The following is a 26,925-nucleotide window of genomic DNA, read 5'->3' as shown; positions in this document are numbered from 1 at the left end:
TTAAATTGAAGTAAATTTTTTCATAATCTCAATGAACCGGTTATACACTCATTTAACAACTAGGTGTCCACCGCGTCCTACGGACGCGGTAGATCCCTTTTGGCTAACGCCTTCAAGTATGAGTCAACCTAAAATATGTGGTTTTGCCACTCATCGATTGTGTTGAGCATGTCTTAGGGTGCGTTTATATTGGGATCATGCATAACCTAGACGTGTATGTATCGAAACACATACACGTCTAGGTTATGCATGATCCCAATATAAACGCACCCTAAGACATTCTCAACACAATCGATGAGTGGCAAAAACACATATTTTAGGTTGACTCATACTTGAAGGCGTTAGCCAAAAGGGATCTACCGCGTCCGTAGGACGCGGTGGACACCTAGTATATATATATATATATATACACACGTAAGAGGTAGCGCAATTTAACAAGCTTAGTGTTTCCTATAGCCCGAGAAAGTGGAGAGCATTTTGGAATGTATCGGGTTCTCATCGTGTGTGAGTGTGACGTTGGCCTAACGTGTCCTCGTCAAAGAGTAGGCTTGGGGTGGGTCAACTATGTCCTCTTATCGTCTCTTAATCGGATCTGAGATAAGAGATTTTTAAGTGGACTGAACCTGTAGCTTTGTTCCATTCTTTTAGAATATGACCAATAAAGAAAAATCACTAGTTTTCTGCCCACCACAACTTTTTCAATCACCATCTCTCTCTCTCTCTCTCTCTCTCTCTCTTGATTTAGGAAATCTAAATATCAAAATGAGCTCATAACCAAATATGTGTTATGTAAAGCTACTAGTGGTGCCTTGAAATCTTAGGAAGAAAAAAACATTAGGAAAGTGTTATGGCACACAAGGTTTGTCCATACATGGATAGTTACACAACCCAAAGTTCAGATTTTTCCTGTCCGCACGCATCACTAGTACAAGCGATATTGTAAAATTAAAATAAAAAGAAGTAGAAGAAGAACTAGGTAGATGGAGCGAACAACCCTGTGAAACCTTGTGTCTCTCTCTTTTGCTTATCTTCACCAGCATCCTCACCAAGACACCAACTGTCGCCGGTAATGGTTATGTGGTTAATGATGGTGTTTGTTTTGGTATGATTTTGTTTAACAATTGACTTGGTATGGCAGCATGGTAAAACCCTTCTGAGTCTATACTATATATAACTCCTTAAACATGTCCGGAGTGCCTTCAAAGTGAGATATTTGGGTTGGTTTGCTTTGAGGTTTATTGGTCTTTAATTGTAGTGGGTTGTGGGCTCAAAGCTGTACAGAGCATGTTGCTTTCAGATAAGGAAGTTCTATAAGTACCTTCAAAAGTGCTTAAACCAACTCTGCCCACATCAAACTTTAAAACATATTATTAATAGGCGAGACGGGGATCGGGCTTACCAATTTAGGGATGCATATAAATTTTATCTTCGAGAGTTCATGGCTTCCCAAAGAAATATTGTAAACAATCCCATGTCAGTGGTAGAGTGTGGTGCTCTTCTTAAGGTGTTAAACACTCTTCCGCAGTGAGATTTTTAAACTGTGATACCAAAAAGTGTCAAAACGAACAATATCAGTAGCAACTCAGAAGACTAGTCTGCATCATCATATAACATATAAGGGAAAAGGTTCATAGTCATCTGCTTAGATTAGAAAGCATAGAACTCTTTCAACATGGGATTTCAACCGTAAAACAAAATGTATAAAGAGAAAATGAGAAAGAAAAAATTAAAAAATTAAGTGTGGAGTTGTGGACTAAAGAAGAGAATCAAGAGAGGTGCAAGTGTGCAACTAGTGGAGTGAGAGAATGACATCCAGAAGTCACCCCCTCGGAAACAACAAGACTAGCTCGACATAATGAATTAAAAAAAATACGTGATTCGAAAATGGGTACATGAAATGTTAATTGAATAATGTGTCTAGTTGTGTGAGTAGCTGGCCGGCCTCATAAAAAAGTCGGCAAGCCATTAATAAATTTTGTAATGAAAGAGGAGTGACTTTCCACACAAAAGTTGTCTCCCTCCCCCCACGTTAACTAATTAATTGGGTGGGGATTCATTTTTCAATTATATTCAACATTTTGTATACAATTATAAATTATATATATGCCTTCTTTTTCAAGATTTTCTTTGTCATTCACACGTCAACCCTGTTTAAAAGTGGCCATATCATCCTAGTCTTTTTTTTTTGAATCCGTAAGTGTGTGCCTCGAACATATCATCCTAGTCTTTATCACGGAAGGTTTCGTCTTTTAACATCTAAGGCGTGATCACCATACAAAATAGTTAAGGTCTCATGGCCTTGTCCCCGACTCACCAATCTGAAACAAAAATTAATTTAGCAAATATGATTAGACAAACTTTTATGATGATTAGACAAACATTTACGGTAATTAGGCAAATTAGATATACCATCATATATTGAATAACACGAGAAAGTTGACATGTCAATATCTTAATTTTTCACCTTGTATGCAAGAAAAAGAAATACACCCATTCTATACCAATCTCATACGATGCCAAATTGCCAACCCATTATTTTGGTAGATACAATCGACCCTGAGTGTTCAAAAATCTAAGGAACAAGAGCTTGTGCCCTGTATGCCTTCGTCTTTGCCTTTTGGACCAACACCCTATGGCTGTCTAAACTTCACAATCCTGATCACCATCTATGACCAACACCCTAGTCTTTCAACCCAAGTGGAATTGTTTGCTTTAGCTCTTGACCGACCTTAATCTTTTTGCGTGGCATAGTAGTGACCAAACAAAAAGTACTTAATACACGATGGGATGAAGTTTGTTAGATTTGGTGAGGGTGGAAAGGCGTAAGAGAAAGATAAAGTAGAAATGATTAATGAATGATGAGTGAGTATCCCTAAAGCCATGATTTTAGAAAAATGCTTACAGCCTCATCTTATAATACACACACATGCATACAAAGAGAAATATCAAAATCACACCGAAAGACAAGTAAATGTAATGTGTCATGCGATCGTGAAATGCCACAATCACATATTTTAGTTTAGGATTTTTTGAGCTTACTCCCTCAAAATTAATTAGTAATTGAGTTTACCACCTTCAGTAATTGGTAATTGAGCTTACCTCCTTGAATTTAGATTTTTTGCCAAAATTACCTAAGACATGTTTGACATGTCATAATAAAATCGTAAATGAAACAGGGTACAGACAAAATAAAATATTTACTAATTAAATTCGCAACCAAATCAAACAATAAAGTTAGATGAAATAACTAATAGGAATCATATTGAAGAATAATTGCTCTTGATAGTCACAATTATTTCATGTACGTCAAACACAACCATTGTGTTTTTGTCAAAAATAATAAATCTAAGGGGATAAGCTCAATTACCCATCATTGAGGGGGTAAACTCAATTACCAATTAGTGCCGAGGGGGTAAGCTCAAAAAACTCTTTAGTTTAAGTGCTTAATTTATTAACTCGAACTTAATCACTTCCGAGAGAGTTTCTTTTGTTTTACTCTTTTTAAACCCAACAAACAAGCTGACACAACACAAAGGCCGAATAGAAGTACACAAAATAAAGTGATATAAATCGGAAGTTCGGATGAGTCAGTACAATATTCTGACTAATCAGACTCATAATTAATGTGGGAAGGAGTCAAGTTTCCGCATTCCTTGTTCTTTTCCATTATTTGAATCTAACATATTTGCCAAGTTTGAATCTAGTTCATCTATTTCGTATGAGTTTAAACCATCTAACAAAAATTGATAAAAAAAAAACAACCAGTTAATCAAAGTATGGCAAAATCAAATTGTCTAAAATCTCTGACTCCAATCACTTAAGATGTAGAGTCTTCAGATTGACACCAGGAAAAACAAACATTACCTTAGAGATCTTTTATTTATTTGCAAGGCTTGGCCAAAGCAACATTCTGAAATTTGAAATTTAAAAGAAATTATGTCAAATTGGTGAGTTAGCACTTAGAACTCCTTAAAAGAATACTTTAAATTTAGGGTATCTTCTTGAAAATCTCTCAAATAACTTATTAGGGTCATCTTTCTGGATCTACTTGACCCTACTAGACGAGCCGATTAGGACTCGACCACCGAGATCGAACCGCGTGGCCTTAATGTAACTAGTGTCACTTCAGTTTAGAGATCAAATTTAAGTTTTTCATTGAAGATGATATTTAAAGAAAAACTCTAAAAATCTCACGTACTACTCTAAATTTTGAGTCTTCCAGTAGAGAAGCTCATGCAGAATAACCAGGTAGGTGAATTAGTTCCCCAACACATGGCACATTATGATTTGAACAAAAGTTTCTCGAGATTCAACCTTCTATATACACGTGTTTAAATCTTAATTATCTTCAGTTTACATCCTCCCACGCAACTATCTCACTTCATTTTCGACACCAATTTAAATCCTCACCACTTTCCATCTTTCTCCTCTTCTTCCTCTCTATCTCTCTCTCTCTCTCTAATAATTTAGTTCTTCTGTCAGGAATTTGGGTCTTGAGGAATCAGTCCTTATTCTCTTCAATTATGTCAGAAAAGGTATAAAATTCCTCCTCTTTTTTTCCCTTCTCAAGAATCCAATTGTGGGTTTAATTATTATCAATAATAAATTCAATAAACTACTTTATTGTTTCAGCTCAAAACCAGAGGTTATTAGATTGGATATCTCTCTTATACACCCATTAATTATATTGATAATTAACTTGGGTTTGTAATTTTAATTGTTTATATTGGAATTCAGATTTCAACATTAGTTTTGAAGGTTGATCTTAATTGCCCACAATGTTATAAGAAGATCAAGAAAATTCTCTGCAAATATAGTTGTGGTAAGTTCTCTCTGTTTCTCTCTCTGTTTTTCTATCATGAAATCTTTGATTAATAAGAAAAACTAAAATCTGTCTGGGGCCATTTTAGTTATTCGGAGCCAAGTGATCGACAATAAGCAGAATACAGTCACAATCTCGGGTCCTTTCGACCCGAATTGTTTCTCTAAGAAGCTCTGTTGTAAAGCTGGTAAGGTCATCAAAAGCATCGAGATTATCAAACCCGAACCACCTGCACCCGCACCCGCACCCACACCAGAACCAGAACCAGCGCCCGCTCCTGAGCCAGCACCAGCGGCAGAGCCAACACCCGCTCCTGAACCTCAGCCCCAGCCAGCAGCAGAGCCCGAGCCAGCACCTGCACAAAAACTAGAGCCTGAACCAACACCAGAACCGGAGCCAGCTCCAAAGCAACCAGAACCGGTCGTTAAGCAAGTAGAACAAATTCGAGTTCCGATCACATTTGAACCAGTACCAATATTTGTACCAACTACATTTGAACCAGTACCAATATTTGTACCAACTACATTTGGACCAGTAACAGGATATCCACCAAATATAGGGGTTTGTTGCGGAGAATGTTATCAGGGCCGGGTTGGTGGGCCGTGCTACCATGGGTACGGTAGACCACAACAACAACCATATTTTGATGGGTATCCACAACCCTATTATGAAAGCGGATACGGAAGAAACAATAATAAGCAACCTTGTTATGTTCGATGTGATTATTTTAGTGAAGAAGACACATCCGGGTGCTCCGTTATGTGATCCGACCCTGCCTTTTTCGCACCTACCATCTTCTATACTTAGATATATATATTTTTTTTCTTTATTTATCACTTGAGGATAGCCTAAATATAAATGTCCATGGTCTATCTAATTTATGTTGAGATTACAAAGTGATCTTGAGTTTTCTCTTAAATAAATTGGGTTCGAGAATTACATTGAGAAATTAACAGTATTATGAGGGTCGATATTTTCTATTTTCTGTTTAAAGTTGACGTTAATCTTTAATGGAGGAGGCTTTAAATTGTTAATTACCTAACTCATGATAGTTTGTTGGATCTATGATTGATGTAATTTGTAAAAGATAATATTATAAGATAATTATTTTGATTTTTAGAACCATCATCATTTGTAAAATGACTACATATATATATATATATATATATATATATATATATATATATATAACTATTTTCATCAATATGATGGTACTTTTTATAATTAATAGAAAGGAAATTTTTTTTTGTGAGGAAAACAAGAAAGCTTTAACAAAATGGGCCCATAAATCGTCAACAAGATCCCAAGAAATTGAAAATTATAACAAACCACCAGCAAAAATGTAAAATAAATATTTCAAAAATAATGTAAAATAAACTACTGTTGAAAGAGCAATGCTACGAGAGGTTACACGTTAAAAATTATACAAAACTAATGGTTTTTATTTTCTAAGTCAATTTTTTTCCCCTGGAAGAATTTTTTTCACTCTAGATGGACCATAGATTCATCTTTATGTCTGGCATAGGTCTATGAAAGGAATGCATCAAAAAGTGGGGAATGAGATAAGCAATATCCTTGCAGTTTTTTTTGATGAAATAATATCCTTGCAGTTGGGTCATCAATCACACTTTGTTTTGCTTTTATTGAAAATCACTCATTTTAAAGTCCTATGGTACAAACTGTGAGGTAACACTAGAGACCTCTTCGACAAAAAAAAAAAGGTAACACTAGAGACCAATAAGTAGGGTCCATTATAGTTAAACATTGTCATGGTGGATGAATGACCATACATCACAAACCTACTTTTGTAACAAAAATGAAAAGGACCAAATAACTTTCTTCACTTTAGATATTGGTCTTCCCTTAAAAGACTTGATTTTCACAAAATTAGAGATTAGGTTAATACATTTATATTTCTTTTAATAATAAAAAATTGGGCGTTGATGTCTCTTATGTTCTTTCGAAGATTTGTATTTCTGAATTAACGACTCGATAATAAATTACAATGTAGATGAACTTTGTTGATTTCGAATTATAAAAAGTCATATATCCTGAAATTAATTCATCAAGTTAATGATAAAATCTATTGGTCTTCCCGTGGACATAACGCGCTTGTTACACAACAACCGCGTAAGAGATGTTGTTGCTCATATTTCGTAAGAGATGTTTATATAGAATAACTCAAGTATAGAAAATTTTAGAATAGAAATTTTGCATATTTCTATATCTACTAAGAACTAACATTTTTACGAGGAATTTCTGTTGGATAGGGTTCTAACAATTTTGCATCCACCCAGGATCGAAATGTAGGAAGAATTTTATTGAAATTGACCCCAAAAGAGGTTATTTCTTCCCCATAAGGCCTCACACCATATTATTTCAGGAAATTTTAAATGCACTCGCCAGTTTTGTTATATACTCTCACATCTAAGGTAACTTTTGTTGAAGTCAAAGGAGGTATGACCGTATGAGTGTGGCAACTAGAAATGGTAAGTGTATATAACATTTTTCTATTAATTCTTCTCCATTTCAAACCCTCTCAATCACCAACCATCTGTCTGTAGGCACCACCAAAATTTCTACCAACCCAGGTATATATCAGCACCCACCATTATTCCCAGCCCAGACAAGCCGAATTGCTACTGATTTACAGGCACATCCATTGCCCACCAACCATCATAATTTAATTAAAATAAAAGAAACAAAAAACAATCCCTAAGTAGGGTTCGATTAAGGGGGAGATTTGAAATCCTTTTCTAATCCATTAATGTTTACATGTCCTCTAATAACACCTAAACATATTAAAATATGGGAGGCCCGACTTCACAAACATATGAGAAAGTTGAAAATCATGGGTGGCTTTTGTTGATTCAATTTACAATAATAAGTGATAAGTAGGACCAAAAGTCGACGATAATTGATTAGACACCAAAAGCATTTATTTAATTTTAAAATAGCCGACGATAATGAACCAGACACCAAGAGCATTTTATCTGAGACATGAATCAAACTCTAGTTTCCCTAACGAAGGGACATACTTATACTACTCAATCAAATTGGACTTCCCACAAAGTACTCTTATATTTCAACAAAAAAAAAAAAAAAAAGTACTCTTATAGGTGAGTCGTGATTTACAAGTCTCTTATCTAGTGTAAAAAAAAAGGCCGCGGCTTTGGGGAATAAAGAAAATTCTCCAGGGAATAAAAACTTTTCTTAAAACTAGTCAAATAAGATTGATTTTTTATGTTTCTTTATATTGCTAAGGGGCTTCTAATTTTAGATGATGCTATAAAAAAGGCTCCTCCATCTCATCACTTCTCTCTGCCACCTAACCTTCCCGCCACCTCATCATCTTCTCCGGCGAAGGTCGCTGGCCGGCCGGCCAATTTTTCGGCCGACGACCTTCTCTCTTCTCTCTCTAGATCTGGTGAACCAGATCTAGATGGTCTGTGAACAGACCTTGTTGAAGGTCTGTTCACAGACCATTAAAGGTCTGCAATCAGACCTTCAACAAGGTCTGCAAACAGACCTTCAACAAGGTCTGTTCACAGCCATCTAGATCTGGTAGAGAGAGAGAAGAGAGATTTTGAAAAAAAAAAAAAAAGAATTTAGAGAGAGAAAGAGGAGAGAGGAAAAAGATAAATTTTTTTTTTATGTTTGAAGGTCGCCGGCCGGAAAATTCGCCGGAGAAGATGATGAGGTGGCGAGAAGGTTAGGTGGCAGAGAGAGGTGATGAGATGGAGGAGAACTTTCAAAAAAATGTATTCTGTATTCCCTATAAAAATTTATTCTCCGGAGAACTTTTAAAAAAATCTGGATTCCCTCGAGAATTTATTCCCCGGAGAATTTTCTTTATTCCCCAAAGTCGCGGCAAAAAAAAAAAAACATATTATTATCTTCTTAATACTAACTAAACTGAAAATATTCATTTTAGGTAGATGTATGCTTGATTTGATTGCCAACCGGATTTGAGTTTCTTAGTTTTGGTTTTTTGTGTTTAGTGTGATATCCCTCATTCATCTAGTCTTGGAAATAAAGCGATTAAGACATAAAGTAATTCTTATCTCAATAGTAACACTTTGAACAAATTGGAATATGCAAACCCGATACGGAAACATGCAAAAAGATATGGTTAGACGGCTTCTTCTTGTCAAATCATCTTACTTTGGTCCATAATGATCGTACAATAATTGGCCGACTAAGTAGGACCAATAGTCGAAAATATTGAACTAGGCTCCAAAAGCCTTTATTCATTGTTCTACATCAATATTTTAAGGCGAGGATATAAATATGAACCTAACCTCTTGTTCCTTATTCACTTAACGTGTCCAAAAAAAAACAATATGAATCGAATCTTAGTCCAAGATCGTTTTAGTGTAAGGAAGATAATCCTAAATCGACCGGAACAATTAAATGCACTCTCATCCCAAATGTTACATGGAATAGGAGACATGCTTATTTCTTCACAGAATGATCCTAAAGTTAAATTAGTAATTTTGAAAGGAAATGGAAGAGCATTTTGTGGAGGTGGGGATATAGCACCTTTGGCTCATGCCATCTCTAATGGTGACTTGAGTTTAGGTACAAATTTTTTCTGGATTTCACATTCAATAGTTTATATTATAGCTACTAGTACTAAACCCCAAGTCTCAATTCTTGATTTGAATTGTGATGGGAGCTGGGGCATCAATTTCCATCAATGGTAGATTTCGTGTCGTAACGGAAAAAGCGGTATTTTCCTTACCCGAAACGCTTGTAGGACTATTCGCGGGTGGTGGTAGTACTTATTTTCTCTCTAGACTTCCTGGTTTTTTCGGTGAATATATCGGTCTTACGGGTGCGAAGTTGGATGCTTCGGAGATGCTTGCTTGCGGTCTTGCAACTCATTTTGTTCCTTCAAAGAAACTCACTTCACTTGAACAAGAACTAGTTAATGTAAACTCAGCTGACCCGACCCTTATCTCTGCAGTTATCGATAAGTTTTCGGAACACCCTCCGTTGAAAGAGAGTAGAGCCTATTGTCGTCTAGACATTATAAATAAGTGCTTTTCGAAAAGGACGGTTGAGGAAATTCTGTCTGAGCTTGAGATTGAGGCTATTGTAAATAAAGAAAATTGGATTTTGGAAGCGATTCGTTCCTTAAAGAATGCGTCACCAATAAGTCTTAAAATAAGCTTACGATCGATTCGAAAAGGGAGGTTTTCAGATTTTGGACAGTGCTTAATCAAAGAATATAGAACTTTTTGTCATATCTTAAGAGGTGAAATCAGTAAGGATTTCTTGGAAGGTTGCAGGGCTATCTTTTGGGACAAAGACAACAACCCTAAGTGGGAGCCTTCAAAATTGGAGCTTGTTAGTCACAAAATGGTGGATAAATATTTCTCTCAAGTGGATGATAAGAAATGGGAAGGCTGTGTGCTACCAGTAGTGTTTCACAACGGGCCGTCCCTCGACAACGTACCAGCCAGGGCCCGTTTATAAACGGATTTATAAACGGGCCATGGCGTTCCGGGCTGCAGCCTGTAAATTAGCATTCAAATTGACTTTGTCCCTTCTTTTTTAAGGTCAGAAGTCCTCTGCAGGCGTGCAACTCACACCCACCTAGAGAGAAAGTCGTGTATATATATATATATATATATATATATATATATATATATATATATATATATATATATAGGAGAGAGAGGGGGGGGGGGGGGGGGGGAGGGGGGGAGAGTTTGGTTGTGTTAATGGCCATAGAGAACTTCAAAATGGCCTTGACTTTGTTAAGGTTGCTATATATATATATATAATACAAAACACATATTAAACAAAGAAGTCAAAAACAAAAACATGGGAACTAGTTCTTAAATATTAGAATCAAGGTACAATAAATTGTGGTTTGCACGTCGAATTTTCGTCTCTAACATTAAAATCTAACTAAGTTTTCTATATAAATATGAAAACCTGTGAACTATAACAATTCACTCTGTTTTCACCATCTAATTCATAATGGGTAACTGCATAACCATGGAAAAGAAGATCCTACATAAAGAAGTAGAAGTAGAAGAAGAAGATCTCTTCTTTACTTCTTTTTCGTCCTCTGGAGAGAAGATCCGATTATTCATCTCCCATGAAGGAGAACTTATGTTACTACCAGAACAAGGTTCTTCTATTGTAATGGCTCCGCAGAAAGATCCCTATAGTCAGAAGATTAAGTTGATTCTAACTAAGAAGCAACTAGCACAGTTTATGTATAGTTTTGGTATTAAAGACTTGGGATCTCACGACAAATTTACTTCTCCGGTCATAGAGACCCGTCGAGAAAGAAATGAACCCAAATGGAGTCCATCATTGCCAACAATACCAGAACAGAAGAGTTATTCGCCAAAGAAGTAAAATCTCTCAAACATTTTGTATATAGGAGAGTTAGCTATGGAAACTCGTTTTTTCGGTTTCATTTTCTTCTGATTTTTGGTTTTTCTTTTTTGGTATTCTAGGCCAAAACCAAGAGTTCACTACTGGCAAGAGTCCAGTTTTTGTAACTTGTATTTGCAGTTCAATTAGGTAATCAAAATCTAAAGAGTTAACTCTATTTATATAGAATCCAAGCAATACCATGATACAATTCTGCACATTGAAGATCAATCGTCGATTCTAACACTACCCTTTTCTCTACACATTCACATCCACCCTTTTCTCCCTAACAAAATATTTATGCACAACCGAAAACTCAAAACATTTTCTACATATTCACATAGCAAGTTCATAGGTTTAGACCTTCTCGAAAGAAAACGATTACCTTTTAGAGAAGTTTGTGTTTTTTACAGATTGTTTGGTATCATCTAAGTTAACCGAAAGCAGTTCTTTTTCTCTAGCAGCTACTTCTCTCTTCAATTTCTTAGATTCTATCTCCATCGTTTTCGTCAATGCATCAACTTTCCTCATAAGCACCTACAAGTAACTCGAAAATTAACAAGTTAAGAATATGAATGATGTGAGAATAGACCCACTTGAGAGCTAAAGGCGATCTAGTAACCAAGAATATAATGTCTAGGTCTTCTCCACTCATTGCCCGTTGGTTTTGAGTTGGATGACGACAAACTTAACAGATGATAGCCAAGATAGGCATAAGAGACAGACAAATGATTCAATTACCTTGATTTCTTCATCTTTAGCATTCAAAGTTCCGTCTTTGCTCTCACAGCGTTTTCGTAAATTGATGACCTCCCTCTGTAGTCTATCATAGAGAAACCCTGAAACCACATCTTCACTACCCACATCTTTATTATCCTGCTTTTCGGCACAAGAACAATGTTCCAGTTCTTTTTCTCCATGAACTTCTGCTTCCATATCAGTATACTTATCTCGATTCAAATTAGAGTTTTCTTTCGCTTCTGCATTTTCCTTTTCAGCACTATCCGCAACTTTACTTCTAGATATCCGTGTATTTCCTCCAACTCCATTTTTCGTTTTCAAGCTATTCGCTTTAGCACTCTTATTGGTACCAACTGAAGCCTTCACCTGTGATGTTGATCTCTTTACGAGTCCATCTTTGTTTAGGAAGCTTAAGACTTGATTAGACTTTTTAGTTTCTTCAGACCCACAAGATGGATTTGAAGTGCTCGAGACACTCGATACTCGCTTTAATCCTTCTTCCAATGTCTTTAGCCTTGCTCTCAATTTATCCTGAGAAACAAAAGGTGGGTTTTCTATATGAATCGTCGGACTAGTGGTTTTTGAGAAGATTATCGGCTAAAAAGATGAATGGGCATACTTTACCTTGAGTTGAGCTTCGGCCTTAGCTGTTCTCTCTGATATGGATAGTTTATCTCTTAGTCGTTGCATTTCCGCCTATAAATGAGATTTGAATAAAAAATAACTTGATCAGTTTCTAATCTAAATACTCATATTTGTATTTCCTGTTGGGTTATGGTTCTTGGTTTGACTTGACAAGAATATGACAGAGTAAACGCGTGTGCAAGAATTACCTGCAAGAATCGTCGTTCTTCCAACCACTGCTTAACTGGCATGACTTTATCATTCTCGTCCTTCCACTCATTAGCTACCACAGATGCAACACGATCCGCCGCAACTTTAGCTCTAGCTAGTTCTCTTTCTAGAATTCGTTTCTCTTCCTGTAAATCGAAGAAGACAAATACTTAGTACTCAGGTTCCCATCCGACACTGTTAGTATAACAAACTCTCGGTTATGAATATCGAGCAAATAGTCCTACTGAAATCAGGATAAGGATTACATTTAATTCAGAAATTTGACGTCGATAATCACGTATAGAATTTGCAGTAGCACCACCGGCTAGAATAGCCTCTTCAAGTTCTTGAATAGTTTGACTAAGTTTCTCAACTTCGGAAACCTTTTGACGGTTACCTCTATGAAGGACTCTATTCTCTTCCTGCATCATCATCAATGGAAATATTTTAAGCTGAATGAACACACGAAACTCCAAAAACATTCACAATGCGAAAAAAGAAGCTAGAAGAGACATGCCTGGCAGATCTCAATTTGTCTCTTTAACTCGAAGTTTTGGTTTTGGACCTCCTCTACGATTAAAGCCCGTTCTAGAGCACTTTTCAATATCTTTTCCGATTCAAGGAGGGCCAACTCTTTCGACTTAGTTAAACGTTCCAAAGCCTTATTGTCTTCCTTTAGTCCTGATATCTGAAACATAAGCAGACTAATATGAACTGGAAATTGCTAAATTAGCATTAGAGCTTGTCTTTGTATTCTGCAAAGAGTTTAAGCTTATATTTTTAATCGACAAACCTCATTCTTATAGATTTTGATTTCAGCTTCAAGTGGTGCGAGAAGAGTATCAACAGGGAAAAAGTCGTCATCCTTTTGATTCGCATATACTCTTCTTAGAGTTGATTCTGCAGCAAATTGAGCAGCCAAAGCTTCTTTCTTCTCATTTTTCAGTTTCTTGATTTCAAGATTCTGAGAGAGATGGAGATTGAAACCAAAATTAGTATATTAGGTAAATCAATTAGAATGGTCAACATGGAGTTCAAACTCTAGAGGTACTAATCAAGAAAGCGAATCACCTTCTGTTCCACAAGGCTTTCGTTAACTCTAAGCTTCTCGTCGAACTTTTTTAGTTCATCAGTGAGCTGCTTCAAGTAAGTACACATTGAGATTGGTAATAGATGCAAATGTTAGCCACAAGCGTCAAGCGTGCACACACACACCCGCACACACACACACAAACAAAAACACACACGCACACACCTATAAGGTAAAATTGTAGTACCTCTTCTACAGCCTTGTCTTTCAGGACTTCAGCTAATCTCAAAGACTTAATTTCACTATTCGCGACTCCAAGCTCGCGGTCCTTTTCTGGTATTGGAATTAAAACAAGAATATAATCGATATAGACAAGACATCGAAGCAAAAGTTTGAAGTTAGTAAGCACTTCCCACGTAACTTTTAAGTACTATAAAATTTCCCGTCTTTCCCACTATTGTTGTCTTGAGAAGAAGGAAAAAGAAAATGGTATTTCAGCTCAAAGACAACACGTTTCATATGGGTTCCTTGTCTCGTTGAACAACTAAAGTTTCTGAGCTACCTCCGGTAGTTCATCTGCCCATCTTATTGATTTAAACTGCCAAGTAATACAAGCATCTGATAACCCCACTATGTTTCATGCTGCTTAGAACCGATAAGGAAAATAAACCATATTTGTGAAGGCTACTTAGGCTGGGTAGTGACATGTACCATATTTCCACTGGAGAGACCAGAGTTTGAATCTTACTATTTCAAAGAAAAGAACTGAATCCTATAACAGAGATTCGATACAGTCCGAGTAACCCCAATTAGATAATTCTAGCTAGCAACTGGTTCAAACTTATGTGGAACAGCTCAAATGAATGATCGAGTTATGACTCTACACTCATCTAATATTTCATCTAAATACATAAACATAGAAAAGATAACATATAACGTGACAGTCCTACATCACTCAAGAGAGTGTCCGGGCCTTGGCTATAGGTGAACCCTCAAGCTTGGTAAGTGGCGAGGCCTCCGGTGGGGAACAAAACCTCACACCACGTGGGTGGTGGCTAAGTGAGGACAATATCGTTGTGGGGGGCCACGATGTCGCTGCGTACACTGATGATCGGGCGAATCGTGTGTCATCGCCCATGACGAGGCCTTTTGGGGGCCTCGTGGAGCCTTCACTAAGAACAAAACCACGCACTTGTGTGAGGTGCGAAAAGCTGGACAATACCATTAACTGCTAAGGCTTAGGCTTGGGATGTCACATATAACACAAATAAGATACCTTATTTAAAAACACAATCAGTGAAACATATAAAAGGATTAAGAGATACTCTCAGCAAATCCTAAATTTGGCGGCAATAAAGAACTTCCCAAACCAAACAGCAAACTCAAAATACAGGAACTTAAATGAACAATGGATGGATACCCATAACTCAAAACCAATTGGAGAGAACCTAGAGTTATATAGTCCTTCTCCCATGTGGGACTATTCTCACAGTAAACGAATGAGAGAGAGAGAGAGAGAGAGGCATAACAAAGTTAAACAGAGCAATGAGGAAAAGAAGAAAAACCTTTAATTTGATTATGTAAACGATTGAGTTCTATAAGAACAGGGTGAGAAGGAGTAAGAAAGAATTCATGTTTGGGTAGTTCATCAAAACCCACCATTTTTAATTTGTAGTGATTGAAGAAGATGCATAGAAATGAACAACACCCATTCCAAGAGAAGAATTTATAGAGGGATGGAGGGAGGGTTTAACTATTGATAATGGATGGGGTCAAGAAGAAGGAAATAAAAAATTACTCCATCCTTTTTTAAGGAATTGACCGCAAAGAAATGGGGATCAGAGAGAGAGAGAATCTTCCCTTCCCGGAGAAGCCGCCTTCTCCGGGTTGATAGTGACCTGAAACTGTTACTCTCTCTCTCTCTCTCCCAAATTTGAATATTGGTAAGTATTTGAATCTAATAAGTATGAGTTATCCACATTAACGACAAAAGATTATTACGACTTGTCAATCTAATTATATCATTTGCTAATCATGAATTTGTATTTCATGCCAGTATTATAGCCAAAGGGGCGTGTCTTAGAATTTGGACCTAGCTAGCTGCTTAAGTTCGATATTTAACGTATATCATTCTCGAAAGAGTTCGATTTTGAGCAAATTTTAACTCTGAATTCAATAGCTCGAAGATTGAAACACCACAACATATAGAATTAAGACATTTGGTAAGTGGAGTAATCTAAAACCTCAAAAATTATTTGCAATCAATATCAATTCTATGTATAGGTCCATGTTATGTAGCAGACGGTTGGTGTTGAGGCACGCCCTACACACCTCCACAGAGATACCATATTGTCTAGTACGTTAGATAAAGGTATATTTTTTCACGACACTATTTTGAGTTGATGTATTGTTTATTCTATTTTTCCTTCTCCTTTTCTGATTTTGAAGGCGTCTTCATTCTTCACCCTTCAGGCAAGCCCAGTACTCTTCGCATCTTACATGTCGGTAGGTAAAAAGTCTCATACACATTAGAAAAGTTAAGTATCCAACCAAATACATATAGAAATTATGTACGACTGAAAAAGAAAAGAAAAATCTACACAAATAAACTAAACAATTAATACAAAAAATAACTTGATTAAGAAATTTAATTCCTATGTTCATTGCATTGTTTGAATCTAATGACAAAAGAAAGAATAATATCTTTTTCTTCTCTCCTCATGTGTTTGTCTGTGGATTAAAGCCTTTTATTTAGTAAATAATTCAACTTAGCTTAAACTAGAAATCTCCCCCTAAACCATGCTTAATCACAAATAAGAGATAAAGATAAACATGGAAGAGTTTTAAGGAAGAGGAGAAATGGGTTATAACTTATAAGAAAACAAAACTCCAAAGCTTGAATTTGCTTTAAGTATTGAAAAAATAAAAAAGCGTGTAAGTTTAATATATTGCTTTGTTTGGAACTTTGTACACGATGTGCACCACTTGGCACTTCTAGGTTATGTTTTTCAACTATTTTTTCGCCCACAGAGGGAGTCTATCTTACCAACACCAGCTAATATTTAGTTAATGCGCTATAATAAGACGAACAAAAGGAAAGCGTTCAAAATTTTTGTTAAAAAAGTCATGAAAGGAAGTATTGATGTTTAGTTTAACTACCCCTAATGCGATTCCCACTTAATACTTAGTGAAGAAAATGATGATATAGGAATTGAGGATTAGGATTAGGGTTTTGTGGTGATTAATTGAGGCTTCTAATTGGTTTTAAGTAGTAGGTAATTTGTGATTAGCATTTACAAAAAATCTTAACCTAACAAGGTGATAATGACTCTCCCTTTGGTCCCATTGGGAAAATCTTATTAGACTAACTAGGAAGATCCATCTTGGATTTTAAATTTTTACGATGACCATCCTATTGAAAAGCGATTCTCTAACCTCTGAGCTAAGCGGGCTTATAATAATTGATTCTTTGTTGTGCATAGGAATTCAGTAATGGATGTTAGCGGTTGGTGTTAGCCATGTGTAATGAATATTATATTATTGTATAACACTAACATAAGAATTAATATAACTGCGTTGTGCCTTCAGGAGTACGGTTACAGGAGGTGCATGGTTGTCGTCAGTACGTGTCATAAGGTGTTAGGTTAAGTCCTACAACAAGCGCAACCCTTGTGTTTACTTACCATTGAGTTTGGAATCCTGAACAAACTGGTGGTGATAAGCCGAGGAAGTGAGGTGACATCAAGTCATCATGCCCCTTATGCCTTAGGCGACACATGTGCTACAATAGCCGGGACGAAGTGTTGCGATCCCGCGAGGCCACGAGGATGAGGTAACCTAACCCCAACAACCCGTCCTCAGTTTCGGTTAGAGTTTGCAACTCGCCTGCATGAAGCCGATATCGCTAGTAATTGCTGGTCATTCATACAGCGGTGAATTCTTTCGCCTTTTACACTTTTCCTTAAAAACATCGTAAGTATAAGAGATACTGTTTGCGATGCCGCCTAGTGGAATAGCAACGGTTACGTGCCAAAACAACTAGTAATTAGTGACAGTTTATAGCCGTTGCTTGTTCATTCGGTTCTGGTTGTGTTGGTTCCACTTCGAGAGTCATAATCGGAACCAGAATTACTACAATCGGTTCTACTGTTCGATTCGTTAAGCTTTTCAGGTTTTACATGCAAAAAGTGGGGTTTTTAATTTCATACACCCAATTCTCAAATCTTCACTTTCTCTCTCTACCCTAATTCAGTCAGTTCCTCTCTTTCAGGTAAAATTTAGAGTTTCTTCCTTTTGTTATTATGCTTCTAGTTCAAATTCTAAATCTGGGTAAGCTCATTTTGTTGAATCTTTTCTATTAATACTCATATTTCTTATTTGACTTCACTTTCTTACTCCTATTTTAGCTTAAATTTTAGACTTTTCGCTTTGGGTTTCTATTAGTATCTTCAATTTGAGTTCAATTTGAAGTTAAATACTTCAATTTCAGGATTTTGGAAACTAGTGTTTCTTCCTTTGCTAGCTACCCAAATTAGTATCTTCAATTTGAGTTCAATTTGAAGTTAAATACTTCAATTTCAGGAATTTGGAAACTAGGGTTTCTACCTTTGCTAGCTACCCAAATTAGTATCTTCAATTTGAGTTCAATTTGAAGTTAAATACTTCAATTTCAGGAATTTGGAAACTAGGGTTTCTTCTTTTGGATTGAAAAATGACGGCTACTAAATCCCCAAGCAGCATAAATTGTTGGACTAGGAGACAACATTGTCCATGTGGTGAACAAAAATGTTATATTAGACTTGAAGAAGAAGAAAAGAGTGAAGAATTATTAACCAAAAACGATAGAATCGATTTAGGTCCTCCTTATACAGGACAGAAATTTAAAACTGATAATGATGCATTTGAATACTATAGTAATTTCGCTAGAAAAAATGGTTTCGCGATTAGGAGAGAAAGCTCAAAGAGTAATCAAGATTTAGGAGTATATATACGGTTATTTGTTTGTTATCGTTCGGGTTCTTTACGTGTTAGAAGATCAACTAAATCAAATGGACAAAGAGGTCGTAAATCATCGGTTTGTGGTTGTATGGCTAGAATGTATATTGTAAAGGAAGTTTTTGGGGGAATCCCTCAATGGTCTGTAAAAAAATTTAGTAACACTCATAATCATGAACTTTTGCAAGACGAACAATTACGCTTACTCCCTGCTTATCGTAAGATTCCCGATGTTTATCAAGAAAGGATTTTGTTGCTCTCAAAATATCGTTGTTCCGTTAGTCATATAATGAAGGTGTTGCAATCAGAGAAGGTAGGAGAGGCAAGCAAATTACCGTTTTTAGATAGGGATGTGAGAAATTTTCTCCAGTCCTCAAAGAAGATTGATCGTGAAAATGATATATCGGTGCTGCTTAATATGTGCAAGAGTGCGAAAGAGAATGACGCGCAATTTCTTTATGATTATACAGTAGATGAGAGTTCTAAGGTTGAGAACATAGCATGGTCATATGAAAATTCTTTTCTGGCATATAAGGTGTTTGGTGATGTAGTTGTTTTCGATTCCACGTATCACGAAATTGCATATGATAGGCTTCTCGGGGTATGGCTTGGAGTAGATAATAATGGAAATACTATTTTCTTCGGGTGTGCTCTATTACGAGATGAAACACCTCAATCCTTTAAATGGGCTCTTCAGGTTGGTGAGCACAGATCCGTATTCATTTTATGTCGTACTTTATCTTCATGTCAATTTCCTTCTAATCCGATGATTTTTTATGCAGGCATTTCTTCGGTTTATGCAAGGAAGACATCCACAAACGATTGTTACAGATCTAGATTTGGGACTTAAAGATGCTATTGCTAATGTCTTGCCGAATACAAAACATGTTTTTTCTATTTGGCATATTGTATCGAAATTGTCTAGTTGGTTTTCTTATCCACTTAGACCACGATATGATGAATTCAAGTCCGATTTTGATAGGTTGTATACTCTGCAAAGTAAAAAGGATTTTGAGTCTGAATGGAGTCAAATGATTAATCGGTTTGGACTTGCTCTAAATAAGCATATTTCTTTGCTCTTTTCTCATCGAACCTCATGGGCATTACCTTATGTGAGAGGTTATTTTCTTGCTCAAATGACAAGAACTGATTATTCGAGATCCATTTACATATTCTTGAAAAAGATGATGGGCTCACACACGGGCTTGGAAAGCTTTTTCGACCAGGTATGGAGCATAATTGCATTTACCTGTCACTTATATCACTTTATTTTGATCCTAGTAGTGCGTTCGTCGGTATTTTAGGTGGGTATATTCGTCAATGTTAGCAAACAAGTGGAGGAAAAGCAAATCGAACGCATTCGTATGAAGACATCAATGCCCATCGAAGAACATGCAGCTACTATTCTAACACCTTACGCGTTTAGTTTATTACAAAATGAAATTGTTTCGTCTACGCAATTTGCAGCAATTGAAACAGATAACGGCCCGTATCTCGTGAGACATCACAAAAATGTTGATGAAGGGTATTTCGTGAGTTGGGTCCCAAAAGATGAAAAGATTCAATGTAGTTGCAAGGAATTTGAGGTATCAGGTATTTTATGCAGACATGCTCTACGAGTACTTTCACTGAAAAACTACTTTCACATCCCGGAAAAATATTTACTCTTTAGATGGCGACTTAAGAGTTCTGTATTTGAAGGAAACACGGATGACTGGTCTCAAGCATTTCATTCGCTTACCTCAACGCTATATGCAGAATCATCGATAACAAAAGAACGCGTCGACTATGTTCATGGAGAACTCACAAGGGTTCTTAGTAATGTCAGAAGTATGCCAACAAATGATGGAGCTCTTTTCAATTTAGAATCTTACTGAATCCTGCTCCCTTGTGGATACTCGAAATTGATGGTGTATTAACGGAGAACAGAACTGCAAGAAGCTAATGTTGCTATAAAGGTGGAGAAAGAAAACAAAGAGGTAGATTGTTCCTTATATTAGTTTGCTGTTTTGTCCGTGTGGTTCTAGTAAGTTCGTAATGTAGTTAATTGTTGTTTAGTATTTGAAGTTATTCCACGTCGATTATGGGAGAGGTCCACGGGTGGCCTCCAGCCTCTCTCATCGTAAGTGGTCTTGGCGTCTCTCAGCCCCTAATCTGTCATGGGCTTCTTCTGTAAAATTTGTAAAACTCATTGTATCTGAATTCAATGTACTATACTTCTTCATATCATATTGATAAAGCTTGTGAAAAAGTATTAGGATTTCATCTTTCCTTTTAAGGTCTTCACCTACAATCTAGGGTTAGTACCAAAACTCCACAAATCAATTACTTCAACTTCTTCCTCTTAGTCCTTGATAAGGCAAGCTATAAATCCCACCCATTTTGAAACCTTAACTCTGACTCTTAATATTTGAATTTGTGGTGAAGAAAGAGTATGAACTAAAGTTTCTTCATGACTAAAAACAAGAAACCAAGAATAGTATATTTGAAATAAACAATCACACAAAACAAAAGAAATACCAACCCATATTCAAGACCGCCTGAAAGCGGGTTAGCGAGTCACAGATTGAGTTAGATATCAATCCATATTCAAAAACACTTTCAACACATCAATTAAAACACAACCATGCTACTCTTATTGCCTTGCCATAGGGCAGTAGACACCAAACCGACAAGATGAGTTGGTAGGCTGAGATAGGCCGAGTATCTAGAGAAAGAAAGTTACCCGTCCTATCCTGATCGGCCAACTAAACTCATCAGTCTGGTACCGATCGGCTAGTCAAGTTGTGGTCGGCCAACTTAATCTGTCAGCCTAGTATCAAAGTGTTGTTTGTAAAAGCAGAATAACGTAGTTATTATATATTTATGAATTTATCAACTAGTTATAAGTACAAACGAGAACGTAGAACAAGTAAGACCAGATATAATCAACTGCCACTGAAAAGACACTCGAAATTTATAACTTGCAGAAAAGTAGTCATTAAGCAACAACTAATTGTTGTTGAGCTTCAACCCTAATTGCTTCCTTCATCTTTTTTATAAACTCATCAAATCTCTTATCCAATTCTTCAGCACTCAATACCCCATTTGCTTCTTCTCCTTCCCTATCACCTTTCTCCTCTTCCTCTTGTTCTTCGTGTTCTTCTTCTTGTTGTTCTTCTTCTTCTTCTTCTTGTTCTTCTTCTTCTTTGTCTTGTTCTTCGTGTTCTTCTTCTTCTTGTTGCTCTTGCTCTTCTTGTGTTTCTTGTTTTTGATCTTTTGATTCTTGTTCTTCTACAATTAAAACCCTTTTTTCTTCATCAGCTTCATTAATCAACACCCCATTTTCCTCCTCTTTTACAGATGCCTTATGACCTTCTTCTACCATTAAAACTTCCTCATTTCTCATTACAAACTCATCATCTATATTATTAGTTGTATCTAATTTATCATGAAAATCAACAATTATTGGTGAAGAAGTAAAAAATTCAAAATTTCTAGCTAGAAAAACAAGAATACCGTTACAAAGTAAAAACATATACTTTCTATCAATTGTATAGCTAACTAAATGAAAAGAAAAAATTGAAAAATAACCATTAAAAGAATTCACAAAAATAGGGTGCCGTGAAGAGTAAGACAATATAGAAAATATAGACAAGATAGATATTACAAATTGTATGGTTCTTTTTAGAACCTTGGAACCACTTTGTGTATTTTGTTGCTCAATTTGATCCATCATTCAATTTTTGGTTCTTACTTTTGCTTGAGAGAGAGAGAGGGAGAGAGAGGGAGAGAGAGATTTGTAATGGACTAATAGGGAGGGTATTGAGAGGAAATAAATGTTGAGAGCTTGTGAACTAGAGGTGTTGGTTTGCTAAGAAATTGTGGCATTTCCATCATTCTTCTGTATATATATATATAGGATGGGTATGTCAGTATGTGGGGTGGAAATTTATTTTACTACCTATCCTTCTTTATTAAGGGTGTTATTTGCCTGACAGAAAAAAAAAAAAAAAAGTGGGGCGAAATCAGTCTGAAATTCAAGGTAGACGGCCACCCAAAATCTGTCTCTACTGGGGTGAAGTCGGACTATACGCTGCTACGCTTGGCCATATTTAGATCAATTTTTCGGATTGTGTCGTCTTTCATTTCATAATTATGTATGGATAGAGACATGACATGAAGTAACCTTTAGACAAGGGAAAATATTTTCTAAAGTTAATACATTAATTAATTATATGGACCAGGCTAATAATATGACAAGGACATTCTTAATCTTGGGGTTTGAGTGGATTAGGATTTTTCTAACTTAAACTCAATAATTTAATCAAAATTACTGTTTTAAAAGTTAAGTCAAACAGTATTAAGCATGACTAATTTGCCAACCCATAAACAAATGATTTTAAGTAATTCTAGAACTTACTGAAGCATTTGAGTCATTTTTAGGGTTTTCAGCTTGTCATGTTTAAAAGGATCCAAAAAATTGAGTTGCATATAATACTAGACATGTCTGAATAAGAACAGAAAAGAACCAACCAGATCTTCTCCTTCTTGACCACCCAATTTTTTCCAACTAGTTTTGGTTTAGCCCCCAAATGTGAGCAACTCGTTCGTTTCGTCCCCAATATTTGACCAGCATCAATTTGATCAATTTTTGCTCAACAAAAAAAAAAAAAAAAAAGTTTGATCAATTTTTAGTTGATCTGTTAAGAAAAGACCAGCTTTGCTCTTTGTTTTTTTTTTCTCATTTCAAAATTTGATATTTTTCTAATTTATTCTTCCTTTTTCTTTCCTCTACTTTTTCCCTGGCACCGAAAACCCATACTAACTCTATATTAATGGGTGAGCAAATATTGAAGTTGGGCCGATAAATTGGTTAATCAGGGTGATGTGGTGTCGGGTAGGCGGGTCATGCCGCTTAAACATGTCCTCCCGGCTCCCACCACACATGGATGATTGGTTGGTCTTTACTTGCTTAGATCTTTTACAGTTAAGTCATATTGAATTACTTATACTGTATAACGACCCCCAAAATGCACAGCTACGCTCATGCAGTTAATTACATGTTGGAGGCTACAATAGAATTACCGCTATTAGTATACATTGTTGACAAAAAGATGACATTCTTCCTTAGTTAGCGTTCTTTTTCCAAATCAAACATAAAAGCTGATTCAAGGTCTAAGTTGAGTGAATAAAATATCAGAATATTTGTTTTTGTCTAATTTGGGATTTTGAATCCAGACGATAGTTAGATTAGCAACAAGAAAAAACAAACACCAACTTTCCCAATTAAAAAAACTATAGTTTGTTTACATTAGATGAGTGCACCATCCATCCTTAAGTCTTAACAACACCAACCCATCCCACATTAAGTACACTATGCAACCAAAAAAAACAGTACACTTTATTAGAAGACACCATACATATATATGCATCCTATTAGAGAGACAGATTTCAAAGTTGATTGGGCCAAAGAAAAGCCCCAATAGCAAAAGACCTTTTCTCATCAAGAGTGCCATTAAAATGAAGACCATACTCTCTAAGTAGAATATCCAATTTCCATTCCTCCATTTTCTCATAATCAACCTTCTTATAACGAGGATAATGAACTGGCATCTCAAAATATCCACCACTTGACTTCCCCTGTTTTTTCTCACTACTCTCATCATCATATTCATATTCCTCTTCCTTCTTCAATGATGATGATGAAAACCCAATTGAATCTTTCAATTTCATCACAGAATCAAAAACCCATCTCAGTACCATATATGCCTCCATTCTTAAACTATAATTTCCAACTCAATTTGAGATTGTTTACTTGATGATTTGAGTACACTTTGAGAGTGAAAGTACAAGAACATAGATATTTATAGAGAGAGAAAAAAAGAGAGAAGCAGGTAGCGCACATTGTTTATCGAATCATAAAACAGGGGAAGAATTAGCTACAGGTTTTGTTCAAGATTTTTGTTTTCTTTTAATTTGGGAATCAAAAGAAAATCCCTTTGATTTCTTCTGTTTTCCTTTACGTGTGAGATAATATGAACAAGTGTTAAATATTACTATTATACTGATTCAGTATTACTTTGATTCACCTTCTTAAAATGCAACATGACTTGTCATTTGGTCAATTGGGTTTTGGACGTATGAGATTGGCTTTGGGTAGGAAAGATGGATCTTTGGAATATCTTTAGGATTTTGTACAGGGTTAATTCCATTTTGGCCTCTTAAAGATGATCAACTCATCAAAATGACACCCTAAAGATGACCAGCTTTCAACATGACCCCCTTTTGAATTTTTTCGTTAGCCGCCTTTAACTACTGACTCTTTTAACAAAAAAAAAAAACCTTTAACTACTGACTCTGTTGTAAAATTATGTTATCTTTTCCCTCAAAAAAAAATTATTATTTGTCCTTGATAAAGTTGATGACGGAAAATTCAAAAGGGATCATATTTGAAGTTTGTCATCTTTAAAAAACCATTTTAGTGAGTTGGTCATGTTTAGAGGAGCAAAACGGAATTAACCCCTTCTTAGTTTTTACCCAATGAAACTGTGGGACCTCTTGGTTTGGAGAACCACACTCTCTTTCTCTCTCTAGAAGATGTGTGGCCGTGGGTGGGGTTTCCTCCTTGGACAGAAAGTTTGGCAAAGTTGGGTGAAGTCCTAGGTTTGGGCCTGTTAAGTGAGTTGACCCATATGAGCCTAGTACAATATGGGCCAAATCAGCCCAGTGCATTCTTATTTGAAACTTCCTCATCTGCCCTTTTTGCAAAAACACTCCATTTATCTCCATCTTCATCTTATTCACTTCACAATAGTGGTAGTGGTAGTGGCAGTGGTGGTGGAAGTGAAGTGAAGAAGATGGGTAGATAAACAAAGCAAACAAAAAGTTCAAGTTCTTAGAGTTGTGGCTCTCTAATGTAATAAAGTAAATTGTGTTAAACTAGAAAGCTTTGGGGCTACAACCATTTCAAATGTCTCTAAAATATCTACTAAGTTGAAAAACGATCGTATGATATCAACTGTATGAGTTGAATACTCAGTATTATTCTACTAAAAATACTAAACAATCCATGGATTACTATAACGACTAGTTAGAAAAATCAGTACTTATTTGAACGATATCTAGTCAGTTTCATCCTTTGAACTTATCCAACTAAAACCCTAATGTGCTAAATTGGTAGCCTATGGTAGGTTGTGTTGGAATTTTGTATTCTAATACATACCCAAAAATTATGGGTTTTGGCTGATGTAGATCCAAAATGATGAATGAGATTGTGGCACTCCCCTCACTGCCAATGCAAAAGGATGAAGTCGAAAAGAACAGAACGCTGCTTCGCTCTGCTGAATGCGTCAGATCCTGTATAATAAACGAGCTCCTTACCTTCAAATTCAAGAAAGAAAACAAATTAGGCAGACTCTGTGTAAAAACTTATGTGGCTTGATGTGATTCGTACTTCCAATAGTTCTGATCCTTTAAACTATGAATTACGAAAGATCACATACAATTTTTGTTTAGAGTTAGCTTATTTTTTGTTGTTGGCTATATTACTCTATATGCATTCGAAAATGATTTGGGACTCCTGGTGGACTCTCTGACATACTCCGTGGCTGAGTCAGCTTAAGGAGCATTTTGATCTTTTCATTGTCTAACAAAGATGTGAAACGACCAAATTACCATTAGTCTTATTAGAGAGTACACCTGGAGTGGACTGGGGTCCCCTATCAGCATTGGCATTAGCCACAAGTGCACCTAACCAAAACGAAAATCGAAAAGAAATGGGTGAGGTCTATAACCTGACTGCATGCCCCTATAGCTGGGGTGGGGAAACCAGACCTGGACTGGACTGGACTGGTCTTGACTTGGAACTTGCAAAAATATAACACTCGTGCTTCATCTCCACTAGGTTGCCCTAATTAACAAGCTTTTCTTTTTCCAGTCAAACCTCTCTCTCTCTCTCTCTCTCTCTCTCTCTCTCTCTCTCTCTCTCTCTCTCTCTCTCTCTCTCTCTCTCTATTCCCCAACCTTATAGCCTTCTAGCTCTTGTCTGTCTACAGTTACATATAATAATATTTGAGTTGTTTATGTTTATGATGCTTTTGGCCTCTTGGTGTGTTGAGAGGCTGAT

The 26,925-nt window shown here is 36.2% G+C and overlaps 4 protein-coding genes and 1 pseudogene across 5 annotated transcripts; 3 read left to right on the top strand and 2 right to left on the bottom strand.

Annotated features, from left to right (window-relative positions):
• The first annotated feature begins 4,368 nt into the window (after positions 1 to 4,368).
• Positions 4,369 to 5,771, top strand: LOC147560623 (uncharacterized). The gene is made up of 3 exons (XM_086662768.1): positions 4,369 to 4,535; positions 4,738 to 4,822; positions 4,911 to 5,771. The coding sequence occupies exons 1-3, from the start codon at positions 4,524 to 4,526 to the stop codon at positions 5,585 to 5,587; spliced, it is 774 nt and encodes a 257-aa protein (XP_086518894.1). The 5' UTR covers positions 4,369 to 4,523; the 3' UTR covers positions 5,588 to 5,771.
• Positions 5,772 to 9,124: 3,353 nt separating this feature from the next.
• Positions 9,125 to 10,452, top strand: LOC147560622 (3-hydroxyisobutyryl-CoA hydrolase 1 pseudogene; annotated as a pseudogene).
• Positions 10,453 to 11,380: 928 nt separating this feature from the next.
• Positions 11,381 to 15,768, bottom strand: MAP70-5 (microtubule-associated proteins 70-5). Its single transcript, XM_086662767.1, has 10 exons — positions 15,389 to 15,768; positions 14,071 to 14,156; positions 13,865 to 13,930; positions 13,587 to 13,757; positions 13,311 to 13,481; positions 13,060 to 13,215; positions 12,793 to 12,939; positions 12,584 to 12,655; positions 11,960 to 12,490; positions 11,381 to 11,755 (listed from the first exon to the last, which is right to left on the bottom strand). The coding sequence occupies exons 1-10, from the start codon at positions 15,483 to 15,485 to the stop codon at positions 11,600 to 11,602; spliced, it is 1,653 nt and encodes a 550-aa protein (XP_086518893.1). The 5' UTR covers positions 15,486 to 15,768; the 3' UTR covers positions 11,381 to 11,599.
• Positions 15,769 to 17,912: 2,144 nt separating this feature from the next.
• LOC147560620 (putative protein FAR1-RELATED SEQUENCE 10) lies at positions 17,913 to 21,069 on the top strand. Of its 2 annotated transcripts, none has more exons than XM_086664421.1 (4): positions 17,913 to 18,093; positions 18,497 to 19,515; positions 19,601 to 20,044; positions 20,123 to 21,069. In XM_086664421.1, the coding sequence occupies exons 2-4, from the start codon at positions 18,535 to 18,537 to the stop codon at positions 20,693 to 20,695; spliced, it is 1,998 nt and encodes a 665-aa protein (XP_086520547.1). In that variant the 5' UTR covers positions 17,913 to 18,093; positions 18,497 to 18,534; the 3' UTR covers positions 20,696 to 21,069. The 2 variants fall into 2 exon arrangements, with proteins under 2 accessions (XP_086520547.1, XP_086520546.1); XM_086664420.1 differs by having other exon boundaries at positions 18,011 to 18,093; positions 18,313 to 19,515.
• Positions 21,070 to 21,647: 578 nt separating this feature from the next.
• On the bottom strand, positions 21,648 to 22,668 carry LOC147560619 (uncharacterized). Its single transcript, XM_086664423.1, has one exon. It carries the CDS (start codon positions 22,534 to 22,536, stop codon positions 21,799 to 21,801), a length of 738 nt encoding a protein of 245 aa, XP_086520549.1. The 5' UTR covers positions 22,537 to 22,668; the 3' UTR covers positions 21,648 to 21,798.
• Between the last annotated feature and the right edge of the window lie 4,257 nt (positions 22,669 to 26,925).

This window comes from Eschscholzia californica, unplaced genomic scaffold (assembly GCF_041429995.1).
Source record: "Eschscholzia californica isolate CP2 unplaced genomic scaffold, dmEscCali1.0.p SCAF_2, whole genome shotgun sequence".
Taxonomy (NCBI): domain Eukaryota; kingdom Viridiplantae; phylum Streptophyta; class Magnoliopsida; order Ranunculales; family Papaveraceae; genus Eschscholzia; species Eschscholzia californica.
Note: the sequence above shows the minus strand (reverse complement) of the source record. Positions and strands in the feature narration are given on the sequence as shown.